Source organism: Gymnoscopelus microlampas (assembly GCF_963454915.1).
Source record: "Gymnoscopelus microlampas genome assembly, chromosome: 3".
Taxonomy (NCBI): domain Eukaryota; kingdom Metazoa; phylum Chordata; class Actinopteri; order Myctophiformes; family Myctophidae; genus Gymnoscopelus; species Gymnoscopelus microlampas.
In genome coordinates, this window is record NC_139940.1 from 25,723,156 (window position 1) to 25,741,487 (window position 18,332).

The 18,332-nt window shown below is 40.4% G+C and overlaps 1 protein-coding gene across 1 annotated transcript in view; it reads right to left on the reverse strand.

The window, feature by feature from the left end:
- Positions 1-18,332, reverse strand: part of sh3bp5b (SH3-domain binding protein 5b (BTK-associated)) — a 31,692-nt gene that overhangs the window by 11,721 nt on the left and 1,639 nt on the right. Inside the window, exon 3 of the mRNA XM_084052120.1 lies at positions 14,638-14,766. Within this exon, the coding sequence (XP_083908246.1) occupies positions 14,638-14,766 (129 nt within the window). The remainder of the gene's footprint in view (positions 1-14,637; positions 14,767-18,332) is intronic.

The window sequence follows — 18,332 nt, forward strand, 5'->3', positions numbered from 1 at the left end:
AAAGTTTGAGCACCAATGATATTGTAATTTCTTAAACGTAGGATTTAGAAGACATTTGTAGAATCGGCCTCAGGTCTTAATGGGTTAAACCAAACTAAGCTGTGTGTGTGTGTGTGTGTGTGTGTGTGTGTGTGTGTGTGTGTGTGTGTGTGTGTGTGTGTGTGTGTGTGTGTGTGTGTGTCAGAGTAAAGAGAGCAAGTGTGCGTGCATGCGTGTGTTTCTCTTTCCATTTTAAAGAACATTTTCTGGATGTCTGTGAAGGTTTCTAAGTTCTGAAGCACTGATCGTGTGCTCTACTTCAGTAGATGACCTACCACTGGTACAGTACTGTATATGAGTGAGAAACAGATGGGAGGTTGATAGGGACAGATCTCCTGGGCTTGGCCACAACACATTTTAAGTACGTTTTCATTTGTCAAGGGGATGCTAGTCTCACGATACCTAACAATCAGATGATCTCCATCTACTGATCATCTCAGGACTTCTATAAATACAAGTACAAATACATTGGGTAGTTGCTAGAATGGCAATAACAAACCTACACCTACTGCTTTGGAAACCACTCACTGTCCCAATATGAAGGGCCACCCTAAAGACTTTTGATTAATTCTGCAATGTAGTTTTCTATTTTTCTCTCTCTCTCTAATTGTTTCCACCCAGTCCAAAAGCTGTGAGATAGTCCTCAGTCTCTAGTTGAGCAAAGCATTTAGAGACTGACTTCAGGACCCAACAGCTCCACTAAGTAACTTTACTCTCTCTATCCCTCTTTCCTACTATCTATCAGTTAAATCTGGGTCACCATCACAAACAGACATCAAGTTCCAAGTACAGAATTAAATCCCATTGGAGGACAACAATGTCAGCTAAAACATCAGGCTACAAATTAGGAGATTCCTCTCCAGATTAACTATCAGTCAACACGTGACACATTTTTCTTGGAAAGGCCACAGAGAGGACCTGCAAGCTAGCATATTTCCAGACCTTCTGACATCACCGCGTGCTCAGTGTAATGACATTACCCGTGGCCATCAATGTGCCAGTGCAGCAAAAGTCAAAACAACCTCGGCCTTGTTGCCATCATTATGGCCTCTTCTGTATACCATTCAATGCTGTATGTAGAATTGTAGACAGTCATGTGTACCGCATTGTCTATAACATGCATCTGTTATACAGTCTTCTTGCATCATATGGCCCATCCCGTTATTCCTGTACCAGGCTCAGGAGGAAGAGCGGCTGTCTTGGAGTCGGAACGTTCCCAGTTAATCCATTAAGACCGGGAACGCATCTGTGTCATTTTACGATGTCTTTGGCTATTCAAAAATAGCAGATATCTGCTATTTTTGAAAAATCATGAAAATGTGTGAAGTCTTTGAATATATATATAATATATATATATATATATATATATATATTCTTTTTTTAAAGAGAACATTTCTAACTCAAATCTTTGCTTCTGGGGGGGGGGGGGGGTCTCTTGACATGAAAAGTTGTTCGCTTTAAAAGAATATATACTGTATTCAAAGATTTGGACGTTTTAATGATTTTTCAAAAATAGCAGATCTTCAAGCTCATGAGCTTGTAGATCTGCTATTTTTGAATAGCCAAAGCGTAAAATAATGGCTATAGCTAAAATCTAAAATGACACAGATGCATTCCAGTCATTCTGGTTCGCCTTTTCTGACATGACTCACCTGCGTATAGGGTGGGGAATCAGACCCATAATTTGGGTCTTATTGAGAGTCAATCACAAGTCTACATATTTGTTCATGTCAGAAAGAGAAAGCCAGGGACTGTACCCTTTTCTTTTTTCACCCACAACATCATCCTGTGAAAAGTGTGTCAGTCTGTCACGTTGGCCACAAGACTTCCAAACTACAGTACACGTGTTCTCATCCTGTGCCCCTGCCTCTCTCTCTTTCTTTCTCTATCAAACACTCTCTATAGACTAGTAAACACTTCCAGCCTGTTTGGTCTATTTTAGTCAAGAAACGTTAAAAGGTCCATTTCATTATACTGTGTGTTTTTTACAATTCATAACGCAGAGAACATCTTCTCTGCATGCACAATAACCATGGTTACCATGGTTACACATTTCACTTTAACATTCCATTATTTCCCCTGACCCAATTTTCCAAAACATAATAGATTCCTTGCTCTTTTCCTGTTCATCTTTAACAACAGGCCGATAATGTTGAATAATGTACCATGCACACTCTTTCAGAAGCAGTGTAGAAGTTAATCGTCCTCAATAGTGCACATCAAATAAGCTAAACATGCCTTCACGTGCATCTTTCAATTGTGCTTGGCTGTACAGGGCTTGAAACTCAGTCAAAAACGAGCCAATGCAAAACTCAGTACAAATCAAACACGCCGCATACATGTAACAAATGAGCAGGAGGCATATGACCAACTAATCAATATACTGAATATGACCCTACTCTAAACAGACTGGCTTATCAACCTTACCAACTGTTGTATTCAGACTGCTCACTGTATCCTATCCTGTGCTGTCCTCTGTGACATCATAGTGTCAGCCAGAAGCCATCTGTACACAGTAGAACCAGGAGTGTTCATTTAACTGTTTAAAGTGTAAAATTGGAAACCCTTTTAAAATGGTTAAATTGAACATTGTGAATTTCACTGTGTATCAGCCTCATTGCTCCTTTCAAAATCCTCCTGAAGGATGGGAGTGACTTTGAAAGACAAGAAGAGAGTAAACAAAACTGGACAGAGAGAAAGCGAGAGAGCAAGAGAGAGGATGAGAAAAGTGATGCAGGAGGAGGGGAGGGAAGGGGACAATACTAGCGATGAGAGCGCAGAACAGCAAGGAGATAGGTTGGAGAGATGGGTGGAAGAGTGACTAGTGGTTGTGAAGGAAAGAGAAGGAAAAGAGGTAGAGAGAGCTGGGTAATGAAATAATTGAGGGAATAGAGGATGGATATAGATGTGACAGGATTTAGAATGGTGAACCCTGGTGGACATGAAGAAGAGAGGGATAGATAGTGAGAGAAGAGAGGACATAGAAAATCGATTCTTTCCCTCTTCAATAGGTACAAGTGGTTCTGTCAGCGTGGTCTATTTCTCACATATCAGAGACACATTTATTTTTGGTTATTTAATAGATCTCTTCCACACAAGCTCCTTGATCAGCTCTCCAATAAAGCTGCTTGGAGCCTGGATGCAAAGACAAGTTAATCCACGGCCCTTTATCACTGTTTGGTGCGAGTGCTTTTTTGGCGTGAGCGGCCCTTGACAGTTCATCTTGGTGTGAACTTCCCCTTTAATCACCGAGCTCTGCATTCACCTGCAAGAGACTCTATTCTCTCATTTCCCCATTCTGTACGGTAGAGTTGAGTGAGACTGAGCATTTGTTTTCACTCTCTTCCCAATTCTCGCTTTCACACCCACCACCACACACACACACACACACACACACACACACACACACACACACACACACACACACACACACACACACACACACACACACACACACACACACACACACACACACACACACACACACACACACACACACACACACACACACACACACACACACACACACACCTTTTAACATCTGATACTTTGTTCTTATTCAGATTTGTGATGGCTCTGCAAAATGTCTGTCTCAACATTAAGCCACAAGACAGCTGCATGCAGTAAGTACAGTATAAGGAAAGTAAGTATTTAAAGAAGCCACAAGACTCCTTTGAACATTAAGAAAGTTGATTTGAATAATAATCTGTTGGAATTATTCACAGGACCCCATGACTCCTTTGAGAGCCCTTAACAGAGAACTCACTAGTGAGCTGGCATGTTGAAGATAAGCTCCTGGCTGTGTCCAAGCTCCTCTGTTGTCTGTGAAGTCAGCCCATCAGCGGGAGACTCTGGTTCATCATGAGAGGCCTTCCCGTCTTCCTGGCATCAATGACGTGCCAACCAAAACAGACTTCAAAGTTCACCGAACTTTGAGCCACTTCCGCCCCCCCCCCCCCCCCGACTTCTCTGGCAAATAAATAACACAGGAGGAAGGGGGACAATTTGCCACCAGAATTTGCCACTTTTAACTCTTCCTGCTCAAGTAAGCCAGGCAATTAAGGTCTGTGACAAGGAAGTAAGATTAGTCAACTAAGTGTCCTTTCCTTACGGAGGCCAGCTGCTGGATGTTGACATGCCCTGCTTTCTGCCCGGTCACATTCAACTAACCATGACCCTTCATTGGGACAGTCGCTGTTTGGGGAGAGACGAAAACAAGTTATGACTGGCCTAGATATCTGCAGAGGAGCTGCAGAGTTCAAAGACGGAATGGACCGCACGTGCCTCAAGTGTAGGGAGGTTATCGACTACTGATCTTCATGTTACGCTCTTTTATGGACAAATTAACCCAGATATGGCACGTCCTTTAGCTGTATGACTCCTGCCCTCATTGACCGTATGAGATGTGGTCAATTCTCCCCTCATGAATGCTGTGAGGGGTCTGGATAGTTAACTCATTCAGTGCCACTCGACGTCTAAGACGTCCGTTGTATCATAAGCCCTGTGCCACTGGATAAGACGTTAAAAAAAAATGGCACTCAGACCCAAACTGCCAGAAATAAGTCAGGCACTGAATGAGTTAAGTGAAGGGTCAGACTGAAGCTTAAACAACCTTGAAGTTGTGAGATCACCATCTCCTCAAACCCTAAAATGTGATTTCATTTTCCTTTTCAGCTCTTAAAAGGGGCATGCTAGCATGATACTTACTTGTAAGAAAGCAGTATAGCCCTTTGCATAAAAAGAGCTAAGAAAACAAGCCATTTAAACATTTTACTGATGATATTTCACAGTTGAAACATACTGCTCCTGTGTTTTCTCATCCTCCCACTTTGAGTAGGCAGACAACATGTAAACCATTTCAAAGTAACATACTTAAGCCGTTGAGCACGCTTGATCATTGGCAAATTTCATCATATTATCAATATGTTTCAGCCTTTTGCCTTTGTCAGGACGTGACGGGACATAGATACTGTAGATAGATACCTTTATTGATCCCGTGGGGGAATTTCAGTCACCCAGACAACATCACAAACAAGACAAAGGTAAAAGTCGAAAACATGCAGATGAGCTGATGATATTAGTCCAGTAAATACTGGAACAAAAAAACTATTCTGTTCTTTTGTACTGTTTTTGCCTCTCCTTCCAAATTTAGCTTATTCTGCTGTGGTTTAGGACTACAGTCCGATTCCCTCACAGTTGTCAGATGAGAGCATTTTTCTGGAACCAACAAAAGATTAAGCTGACAGCCATGTAGCTTTCAAACGTCAACGTGGGTTTTGAAGCAGAACCAAGTTGGAAATGCATATTTTCCCCTGACAGCACTTAAATTTCCATTGACAGCTGCATCTCGGCTCAGACCCTGTTCTGATGTTAAGACAATGGAGCCAGTAAAAGCTGTCCATTGCATAACATGGCTTTTCTGGTGGAGAAATCGGATTGGGGCAATGAATAAGAGGAGTTTCTTTTGTCAGTCTAGTGTACAGCAGACTGACTGCAGTGTCATGATGACACGAAAGAATAAAACATGTAGTGCTATGGTTGATAGCTTCATACACACACAAAAACAATGTAATAATTATATGCACGCACAGTCCCTCCAACTGTCCACACAGTACATATGAAATAACATACTGTACAACACAGTACACAAGAAATACACATTTACCAGTTGTCATATATTTATATCGGCTAGTGCGCACACACACACACACTTTGAGTCACTCATAGAGGAACAATAGGAAACCCACACCCATACACACAACATTGTGTCAAGGCTGCTACTATGACGTGCGTTGATGCAATTACAACTAAGGACTGACTGGTGTACTGCAGTGTGAAAACACACACATCCCAGGAGGCCAGCACAAGACCAGATGGCTTTGACCTTCTTATAGTTTCCCTTTCCCCCTCAAATCCATCCATCTCTCTATATACCGCCCCCCCCTACAAGTCCCACTGGCCCTTGTCAGCTGTGCCATCCATGCATCATCAGACAGACAGACAGACAGACAGACAGACAGACAGAGATATAGGGAGTGGAAATGAGTAGAGAAACAAAAAGAAATAAGAAGCAAATGACAAAAGCGAAAGCAACAGAAAGCTAGACAAAGGCCAAGAGAGAAAAGCAAAAGGTCACCGATGCAGGCTTGCGGGACGACACAGCACCAGCCAACATAACCACAGGGTTACGACTAGACTAGCTTCATGGCCATATGGCATCAGATCCCTGTTCAAATCCCACGTCTGGAACGTTCCCCACAGTAAGGAAAAAAAAAAGGAAAAGGAAAAACAAAGCAAAAGACTTTTGGGGCTTTGAGATTGTTTTCATTGAGAAATTGAAACAAGTTTAAGTTTTGCACTTGACAGCGAATCATTAACAAGGATTCATCATGCTTTCACACAGAGTGCCGTAGTCCAAAAACACAAACTGCTCCCTCCTGGCACAATGCACTGCAGGTCTATCTCTACCCAAAATGCAGCTTCTTGCTATTTTCCATCCATCTTAAATGAGACAGGTTTGTGGGCTCAAGTCTCCTCCTTTACTCAGAGCCAGAACAATCTCATACATCAACTGAAGTGCCCCCACCCCCCCCCCCCCATCTCTTCTTATTCTCTTTAGCCATCATATTACCCTCTCCCCCTCACTGCACTCAATTCCAGCTGCGCCAAAAAATAATAATCCCCGCTGTCACCATTCCAGAGGATCATCGTCTAAAGGACTGAGATATTAGCTCATTGCTTCTCCCTCTCATTTTCCCTCCGTTATCCCCCCTCCCTTGTATGTGAATCGACAAAGCCTCACATCTGTTTAATCTACGTACAGCGGTACTCATGGAGGACTTAACTTCAACACCAGGCAGAAGATGTCTTTGTTTTTGTATGCATGATGTTATCCATGTCTTTCTTTCCCCCTCTTTCCTTCCTGTCTGCTGGCATCATTTGCTTTTCAAAACCACTGTCTTGGATACCATTGTCCAACTTACAATACGTTCAATCTCTCTTCCTTTCCCTGTTCACAAACCCCCTGAGGTCCTCCTACAGTATTCTGTCCACACATAGCTCTCTCCACGGTACGTGATAGTTTTAATCAACTGGATTCTGCCAAGTCCCGAAAAAGACGCGCTGTGATTGGCTAGTAGTCACTTAGAGTGGCAGTTGGGGCAAACACTCGCCCCAAAACATTACTAACATTTACTATTCTGTCCCTATCGGTACGTAACTCGGACGCCGCTGAGTAGGCTCAAGAACTTCGCAACGTTCGGCACGGCAACTCACTCGCTTTGGCTCGCTCGGTGGTGCCTCTCGTGGCTCAAGTTCGCTTGAGACTGCGCGCCTCCGTCGCGGTCCAAAACTATACTTTATCTGCAAAAAAATGTCCACGTTGTCGGAAAAAGAGTGCCAACAGTCTGTGGGATTCTCGATCACGGGAGGTTGGGGTTGGCAGTCCAATGCTTAGCAAGCCACGCCACCACACCAGTTGGAAAACTTGGGTTCTGGGCTGTATTAGAAAGTGACAACGTGCCAAAGAATTCCATAGTCTCGCAATCTCTTAAAATATGGCTCTCAATACGAAAACATTTCGGTTGGCACCCAGGCTCTGTGCGGTCTCCATTGGTTGCGAACCATGCTTTTCCTCCCTCCCTTTCCGATGTATTGTTTCAAGTGTGGCACAGATATGGTATTCACTCTTTTAAAGATCTTTATATCGAAGGGTTATTTCCAACTTTTGAACAAATACGACGTACATTTCATTTACCCCAATCACATTTTTTCAGGTTCTTACAGATACGTATTTTTTTAACTCGAACCACTGCAACATTTCCAAATATCCCTGATGACTCGCCAATGGATTCTATATTTCTGTTTAACCCTCTGACCAAAGGAGGTATTTCTATTATTTATAATTCTCTCTCGTATTTAGACAACAATACCTCCTTGGATCATTTGAAAGCAGCTTGGGAAAACAATCTAGGAATATCTATCACGGATGAACAATGGTCTACATCACAAAAACTAGTATATTCCTCTTCAGTATGCGCCAGGATAAAATATTACACAGATTACATTTGTCAAAGGAAAAGCTCAACAAAATGTATCCAACTGTAAATTAATCCTGCGACAGATGTGGCCAGTCACCAGCCACTTTAGCCCATATGTTCTGGCACTGCACAAAATTAACATAATTTGGCTAAATATATTTAAATCACTGTCAGACATAGTTAAAAAACCTTTTGACCCAGATCCACTGACAGCAGTATTGGGAGTCAGAGGGCCTACGATCAAACTGACTAGTGTTCAGTACAATATGGTAACATTTGTGACTCTACTGGCTCGCAGACTGATATTGTTAAATTGGAAACAAGTGCAGGCTCCAACCCATACTGCACTTATGAAAGATGTAATGCACTATTTGGAATTGGAAAAGATAAAGTTTGAATTGAGAGGGAGTGAAGACAAATTTTACAAGACCTGGCAACGCTGACCCCTCCTACATAATGGTTAACTTATAAAAAAAAGAGAAGGAACTGGAGTGTTTTTATTTTTCTCATGATTTTTTACAAAAGATCTGTGCAGGGAGAGTATGTGAGCAAGAGTGTGTTGTTGTTCTGTTTTTTGTTTGTATCTGTATAACTGTTTGTTGTTGTTTTTATGTTGTATATTTTATTTTTGAATTCTCTGATGTGTTTATCATATTACTAAAAATTCCAATAAAAAAGTATTTAAAAAAAAAAAAGTGACAACGCCCCCATCGTCCCCTCTGGGGGCGGAGTCCTTGTTTTCTAGTATTTTTTTTCTGAATCGCTCAAAATTGGAGTCTTTGCTCTTTATGTAAGGCATAAACTATTAAAGGAGCTACACCATGAATTTAAAAAAAAAAAAAATATTTAATATCATATTGTTTATGTCCCTCAAACGTTTTTCAAAAGGTTTGAGTCTAAATCAAGCCTCAGATATACTCATTCCAACTAACTTCTCTCTGGCTTATAAAGCACTTTCACCTGCAATACCACATTGTCCTGTTTGGCACGGGGCGCTATTGAGCCAGTTTGTATGCATGTTATGTCCTGGTTCTGTGTGGAAAAAGGAAAAAAAAAAAATAAGAAAAAAAATTGAAAAAATTAAAATAAAATAAAAACTTTTTTTTTTTTGGTTAGAACTGAAAAACGGGAGTTATTGTTCCCAGACGTGACGTAGGCAGGGGGAACAAATCTGACGGACTGTTTTCAGACCAATTTACATAAAAAACACAGTGCCTATGAAAGCCTGCATGCTCGAAGTCGGGTATTTTTTGTAACAGAAGAGAGGTGGGGAAGACCAAAAACACACAAGAATGAAGAAAAAGTTAAAAGTCATGGTGTAGACCCTTAAAGTGTGTGTGTGTGTGTGTGTGTGTGTGTGTGTGTGTGTGTGTGTGTGTGTGTGTGTGTGTGTGTGTGTGTGTGTGTGTGTGTGTGTGTGTGTGTGTGTGTGTGCGCGTGTGCGTGTAAGCGTGCGTATGTGTGTGTATGTGTGTGTACATTTCTGTCAACATTAATTCCCCTGCATGTGTTCACATACTGTATAGAAAAGGCAGAGAAGCCTGTGGCATATGATTTATTCAAATCATTTCTTGTTAAAGGACATCAGTCGCTGCAATACTATTGCTGCAGGTGCAAGAGATGAGAGTGGTAATTGGCAGCAACAACAAGGATGCCACAGGATTGGATGCCTATACCACCTTCTGTCAGGCCACACAAAAGGGAGAACAACATTTAAATTAAATTTAACTGAGTGTAATAGTGAGCCAAATCAGATCCTTTTTTTTTCTTTTTAAGTGATGCCTACAACTTACAAACCTTTTGATGAATGGCAAAAAAATAAAACAAGCATTGGTATTTATAAAAAGGAGAGCAGGTAACATTTACTAGCACAGAGACTTGGAGGTACATGCCAAGAGAATGGGCCACACCAGGGGGCAGCTGAAGAGTTTGGATCAGGACCGTTGAAAACTCCTGAGTGACTTTCTACAAAAGCAACTAAATAATCAAGAGGCATGGAAAGTGGAAAGTAAAATGGAGGTCATCTATATTTCATGATGTTACAAAGAACACTCCTGAAAGTTTAAAACTGCTCATGGTTGGTTCAGCTACAAGAGCAGCAGACTCAGCATACAGAAAAATGTGCATTCAAAGTGGTCAGTGATTGAAATATGCAGTAGCACTATTAGGGAGCATGTGCTGACATACAGTAGTGGCTGAAGAGATCATTCCATGAATGAAAGATCACAGGTTTCATTCCCCCAACAGCCGACGTGCCCATTAAAACCGGGAACGCATCTGTGTAACCACTTAAACCATAATTTTATACTTTGGCTATTCTAAATAGCAGATATACAAGCTCATAGCATGGCACAGAGTGCCGCACTACGAGCTTGTATATCTGCTATTTTTTTTAAATCGTGAAGATTTGTGCAAATCTTTGAATATATATATTTTTAAATAATCTTTTTTAACTCAAATCTTTGCTTATGGTGGAGTCCCTGGAACAAAATAGTTTGAGATGTTGGTTTGCGGCCAAATACATCTAATTTTGGAGGTCCTTGACATGAAAAAGCAACATACGTTTTTCGGAACCTTAAAGAATCGGAACCTCAGGCCTTAATGGGTTAACAGTGGTCATGAGCAATACACTGTCTGTGCAAAGATATCAATTTTCCATGTGTAAGAACATCGGCTAAGTGTCTAAAATGTGCGTATTGTGAATTTCTGTTACTCTTAATTGACAGGTTTTAGATTATGTAAATTATATAGCATGTTCCTGGGGGTTAGAGAGACTGTTCTATAACAGGAAGGCATCTGCTTGGTTTGTTTTTTAAAACAACAGTTTTGCATTTTATACTGAAACTCTCCAAGGTTAAAGTAAGTGGGTTTCCTCCACCCTTCAATACTCCTTGCTGCTGTTGCTTATCTCGAACAGTAAATAATGTGCACTTATCAGTACTACAGCATGGGGGAGAGCGTGCAAAGACTTTCCAATTCACTGATACTAACTCAATATTAAAAACTAACAGTCGTCGTGTTGGTGTATTAGTAGAACATGACGAGTGATGACTGAGAACGGCAGAGCTGTGCAGGGATGAAGGAAGGAAGGCAGGAATGAAGGAAGGGTAATTTGGAGGGTGGATTAGGAAAGCTGTCAGGTTGTGTTAAAGTGCCATTACAGCACATACTGTGCAATAATGGAAGCCATATTTTGAAATCGGTGTGTAAGTAAGTGTGAAAGAGAAAAATGTTGTGAATTTAGTCAACCCTCCATGTGGTCCTGATAGTGTCCCTCTATCTAAAAGGTGGTTGGAGAACAAGGTGTGACACCAGGCAATATCACACGACAAGTTCTATTAGTTTATTACACACACAGAGAATATACAGTACTGGACGCATGGCCGTGACCAGAAGATATGAGAAATAGAAAAGAACAGAATGAGTAGGAAAACAATAGATGCATCTCGTATCATTGTGCAGATACAAGCATCAGTCTATCTCATAAAGCAGTTGATGGCCATGGCATCAAGTGCTTTAGTATGTGCTTACGCAGATGAGTGTGAAATTAATGTATTCACTGGTCAAGCAGATAAATGTCAGTCCTAATCATATAATCATAACAGAGAATGACTGTGTTTCTGTGTCTAGGCTACTACTCACTTCGACATTTGACCAACTTAACTAATGACATCTGTGTGTGTGTGTGTGTGTGTGTGTGTGTGTGTGTGTGTGTGTGTGTGTGTGTGTGTGTGTGTGTGTGTGTGTGTGTGTGTGTGTGTGTGTGTGTGTGTGTGTGTGTGTGTGTGTTTATACAACTTCCGCTATAATATAACTATTACTTCGCATTCATGAGCTTATGGTGAGTGTCAACTACCTGCTACCTTTCTTCAAACAGACTCAATCACTAAGAGTGTTGTTTTTCAGACCAGAATACTCTTCAGGGTACAAAACAATTGTGTCTTTTCAAACTCAATTGAGTACAGTATCCATTTCCCATCTGTACAGGAAAATATTCCTGTATCCAAAAACACCACAACATATGGGAGGTGAGGATAGCTTTGTAAGAACACACAGATGCTTTTTGGAGTCTGCTGGTGTGAAAGCCGAGACAGAGAAGACAGATACAAACGCCTTAAAGCGCCCTCACAGATGAAGAAATGGTTGAAATGCAAATCTCTAGTGAATGTATGAGCCAAAACATACGGTTTTAGATTTTTTGTTTTCATTTGGCTCCATTAATAACAGGACAAGAGAGCACAACAGTGCTATTGAGCATGACTGACAGCTGTAACAGGAAAATCTAATCATGCCTGTCCCTCACATCCACCCTAAATTTGACAGGAAACCAGGCTGATAGTCTGTAGTCACCAGTAAACTCTGTTGGTGAAAAGATACATTTTCAAACAAACTATGGCGGCTGAATTCACCATGACAATTAGCGGTTACCTACCACAAGTTCAAGATGCATATACAGTACCATGCATCTATATGGTGAGTTGGATGGAATTTCTTAGTATTATGGAAGTACAATTAATCTTCTGTAGGTCTTTTATTTAAAACTATCAAACAAAATAGTCTTATCCAGAATAACCCTTCCTGGAATCATCACATTCCTTGCAGCCAGTGTAAGATTCTCATTAGGAGCTTGGCTGCTACTGCAGTGCAGCGAGACATAGATCTGATAAAAACTCCACTGCAGTCTAGCTAGCAGTGAGCGGACCAAGCAAAGAGACAAACTGAGAAAGGATTGATAAAAATCTACAAGGTCGCTTCCAAGAAACATCTTGACCCTTATATTTTCAATTAAACAGAGGCCTTTTCTAAGAAGCTTTTGAGAAACCCAATAAAGCTTACTACTGTAGATATACAGATTGAAGATAAAGCTGACTTGTTGTTGATAGGTTTCTTATTCAAATTGTTCAAACAAGGGCACTTTCATAGGCTGGATTCTTGGGGACATGAAGGATGAAATATGGGACCTCCAAGTTCCGCGAAGTTTGAAATCCTGACCACCAGATAATCTTGAACATAATTAGTACTCTGCTTCACCAGAAAATCTTTACCCTGAATTACCCTTTAATTCAGGCATGCTTGGAGTACAGCCAGTGGCGTAGACAGACCTTTTTCCGCATGGGTTTTCCAGATCAAAAGGGCCCCCCAGGTCCGTATACATTTCTGTTTTAAATTTCACTTTCTCCACGCCGTTTGGTGCTAAGAGGAACAAAAAAAGGAAAAAAATCCTCACCAGCAGGGGGGCCCCCTTGCTGTAACCCAGCATCCCTATGTAAGCTACACCACTGAGTACAGCCCAAACTTTAAACTCCTACCACCTAATATTCAACACTCCCATCACTCACACACACACATCGTATGCTTCTGCATTTCCTCTTGAGAAAAGACAGAAATAAGAACCAAAACAAAACTTTACATCCTAATCTCAGTTCCCATAGGGAAGCTTTGTGGTTTGATGTCAGGGATGTTCAATGCACCAAAATCACAAGGGTCATTCCAGTTAGTGAACAATATAACAAGTTATGGCAAAGATAAAGCACAGGTTTAACAACATGAGTTTACAACATACTCATATAATGTTTATAATCACATACTGTAAGTGATCCACTGTAGAGGTGCAACAGCAAACTAATCAATTTAATTATTGATAATTATTAATCATTAATTATAAAAAATAATTTATGGTATGGCATTTCATAAGATAATCGACTAATAATTTATCCTTATTTTGGGTCATTAATTATAGGTGAAAAGTTTCAAAACATTAATAAAAAAGAAAATAGTGAAAATAGCCAATCTACAACGCGACGCATCGCAATATGAAAACAACTTTCATGAAACATACTGTATTCATAGCATCATGCTGTACTTCACAAATCCGGCCCAGCTCTTAGAGCTGGATTAGAGTCTCATTTATTTATATATTATCAACTCATAAATTGGAATGTTCCAAGCTGCTAGCTTATGATTTTGAGATTACCAGCAGAGGCATTGAAAAAGGATGATCCAACTGAAAAGTCAGTCCTGCATTCCTCATCAGCCAGTGTTGCATTAGACAATAAAAACAAGTCCCTCATTTACTCAGCTTGACAAAAGAGACCACTTAAAATTACTACGTTGCCAATACCCTGCAATGGCATAATTACAGGAGAAAAGATGCAACAAATGGCACAAAGAAACCTTTCAAACGGTTTCACATGTCAGTCGATCCCTGTGCTTCCTCCTCTATGCACATTTCTAGCTGTGTGGGCTTATCTAGAAGCACAGGTGGCTGCTAATTCTGCTGCCCCCCCTCCTCCACCACCACCACACAAACACACACATCAGGCTAAATGGGGACAAACCAACGCGGTCTCAAATAATGAATCACTTTCTCTGCACTATTCTCAGTCTCAGCAGAAAGGATGCCATTTTATCTCCATAATGACCATCTCCTTGCTCATTTGTCAATCACACCTCCACCCACCTCCACATCAGCCCTTCTATCCACTGAGTGTATGCAGCTTTCCCTCCCTTCACCTATCCATCCCGTTTCCCTCTCATCCATCCATCCCTGGTGTCTGACCTGTCTGGCTATCCTGCGGGCTTCCCAGTAAGGCTTGGACTCCTCTACAGCCTTGCCAATCTTCTTCACCAGCTCATCCAGCTTCACAGTGGCCTCCACCAGCACAGAGCGAAACTTCTGTCTTGCATCCTTATGGGGGAGAGGACACGAGAGAAACCAAGAAATTGGGTTAAATTACTTAGTCCGGATAAATAAAAGCATATTAGGCTACATTTATAAACATCAGATGGTAACTTCAGTACCGGTACTTGCCTGAATTAAAATATCTATATTTTTAAAGGGTTTTATATATGATAAATGTGGGGAAATATTTTTACTTTTACTCCCTCGATCCCTTCCTCGATGATCTATGAGGTACCCTTGAGCAAGGCACTAAACCCAAACATTTACCATCGCTTCAAAGGCAGTGAAGCGGGGTGATGTTGAAGAAAAACAGCATAAATGAATCATGATCACTGATCAGCAAATCATGTATGAGCACTGAACAAAATCAGAACAGGCCAAAATGTAACTTGGATGTTTCTAAACAACTTCTGTAAAAAATGTATCTCTTAAAACATGTTGTTGGGGGGGGGGGGGGGGGTATAAGAGACATACAGAAACATTTAATCAATTCATACAATTTCAAAGTTACTAGAAATCTAAGATTTAAAAAATGTCTATATATGAACCTGCTGCAACTTAGCTAATTGATGGTTTTAATTAGGTCCAGTGTGTGTGTGTGTGTGTGTGTGTGTGTGTGGCCATGTGAGGATGGCAAGAGTTTTATTTATTAAAGATTTAATATAGCACATTAGCTAAATTACATCAACTTGGTTAGTGTAAAATCAAGGCTAATTAAATCAACAATAAAATAATAAAATTGAACATTCAAAGGAAACTCGACACACTTGACAACTAAGAATTTACAAATAAATGCTTGACCTTAATTCTATTTTCAACCTCTCTGAATTTCGGAGATTCAAGAATCACATTAGCATTAGATCAAATACACGGAGGATGGTGACTTGAAGACAACAACAAGATCTCAGCTTGGTATGGGACTTACAGTATACAGTGTATACAGTCACTGGCTGTCTTCCTCATTCTTTCTGAGACAACTTCATCCTGTCTACCCTTCTACTTACTGCAGCATGTAGTCGCTGTCAGGCAGAAACCTTGTATCTCCATATTTCAACTTCTAATGTTTTTTCGTAAATGAATGCCCTACTTCATCGTACAAGAGTGTCGCACAAAAGTGAAAACAGCCTATCTACAAACTTGTAGATTGGCTATTTTCACTACTTAAAATAATAAAAAAAACGAACGGTTTAGGACATACATGTTTTTCACCCGACAGCGACGATATCATGCATGATCATTCTAGGATCATGAGGATCTGTTCGTTACACTGTAACTCTAGAGTGACTTCAGAGCAGCAATGGCAATTGCTTGAAATTAGCACATCATTCCTAGACAAAAGCATAAAAATTGAACCAATACAGATCGCAAGGAACAACGCCACAGCACCCAGACAGATCAACTTAAGCAAGTAGCTGCATACAGCATAACCATAAATAAAACGTATGCATGAAAATTTGAATGATGAAGCCTGTTTTCTGAGATATACAGGTACAGTATATCTTCCAAATTCTGCACATTCAACATTGCTGCTAAGAGGTTTTGAATGAGAGTCTTACCAGTACCGCTTATCCTTATTTGTATCTTACTTTTATTTTGTTATTCTATTTTATTTCATTGCAATCCAGTATTATCTCTCTGGAACTTCTACTTAATCAAACGACCATGTCGTCCAACAAGAATAACGTGATTTCAACCGTTTTCATTATGCCCAAGCATATCCATTCCAGATGGATATGCAACAGCATGCTAAATGCTGTTGCTTTTACTTCTATACTTCATCCCCATCACTCTCTGCTCCCCTTTTAACCCGTTAAAAACGGAAACTCATCTGTGTAACCACCTAAACCATTATTTTATACTTTGGCTAATCAAAAATAGCAGATATACAAGCTCATAGCGCGGCACTGATATGAAGCTTGTAGATCTGCTATTTTTGAAAAATCTTGTATATATTCTTGTATCTTATATATATATATTTTAAAGCAAACATTTTGTACTCAAATCTTTGCTTCTGGGGGTCCCTGGAACAAAATATTTTCAGATGGGGGTCTGAGGCCAAATACATATAATTTTGGGGGTCCTTGACATGAAAGCGTTGGAGCGCCACTGCACCACTGATATTATAGCAACATAAGTGTTTCAGAAAACTGTTAGGATCTAGAAGACATTTGTAGAATTGTATCTCAGGTCTTAATGGGTTAATTCTTCCTCTCTTGCTGATGGCAGAGATGCGGAGGCTGCAGTGCGGACACTCTGTCCTCACACCTGGGGTCAAACAGTGATGCAATTCTTCTCATCAACTAGGGCTGCAACAGTTATCGGACTATTCGATTTTTACTCGATTATGGCAAATAAACAATTTAAATAAAATAATCGATTTTGTATTTCTTTCGTTTCCACTTTTGCTGGTGAAAGTTACGACAGTGCCATGTGTGTTATTATGAAAATAAGCTTATGTTTAGTGAACATCGTTGGCTTCCGGAGAAACAAACATTTTCAGCTGCTCATCACTTCTGCTTTGCATGCAAGGGGGAAGTACAGTGCATTATTAAACATGGGGAATTTCTTCTGGGTGACCAATTGTTAGTAATTATTTCTATAGGCTTGAATCCTAGATGTCGTTTCTACATGTCATGTATATGTATGTGTATGTGTATGTGTATGTGTATATATATATATATATATATATATATATATATATATATATATATATACATATACATACATATGCATACATGCATACATGCATACATACATACATACATACATACATACAATGATATAAGCGGACCATGAACTCTTTTTCTTTTAAATCATAATTTCTTTTTTTCTCCTCCATGTTGATTCATTGATATACAAAACAACTAAAATGTACTTCTTGATTATTCAAAAAAGCAATTGATCGAATAATCACTAAGAAAATAATCAACAGTTGGGCACAGTGGTAAAGTGCCTGCCCACCACACGAAGGCTGGGTGTTCGAATCCACCGCGGTGTATCCGGCTTTGTTGAGCGTTTATAGGAACACAATTGGCAAAGGGGGCATGGAGGGTGATATTTGTCACTGCACATACTCCTGCAGGCTGGAGCGGCACCTGTCAGCAGGAGTTTTGGGCGAGAGGAGTAAAAAGGAGGCTCCTTACTGGCAGGTGAGTCAGTAGGATACAACAGCAGTGACAACGCACAAATGTGTCTTGGGAGGAATTGATCCAATTGGCATAGTGACTAAATTGGGGAGAAAGAGGTAAAAAAAAGCTTTTTTTTAAACAAAAACTTCAGCCCTATCGTCAACATGATAATAGCATCCAAACCCTCTGTACTGCCCTTCAGATTTGAAGAGTTCACTCTCTCTATCCTCACATGAAAGGATAAAGTCACTTAAATCACGACAAGCTCACAATGCGTTTTGAGCCCACACACACACACACACACACACACACACACACACACACACACACACACACACACACACACACACACACACACACACACACACACACACACACACACACACACACACACACACACACACACACACACACACACAGAAATGTAAGCCATCAGCCTTTATA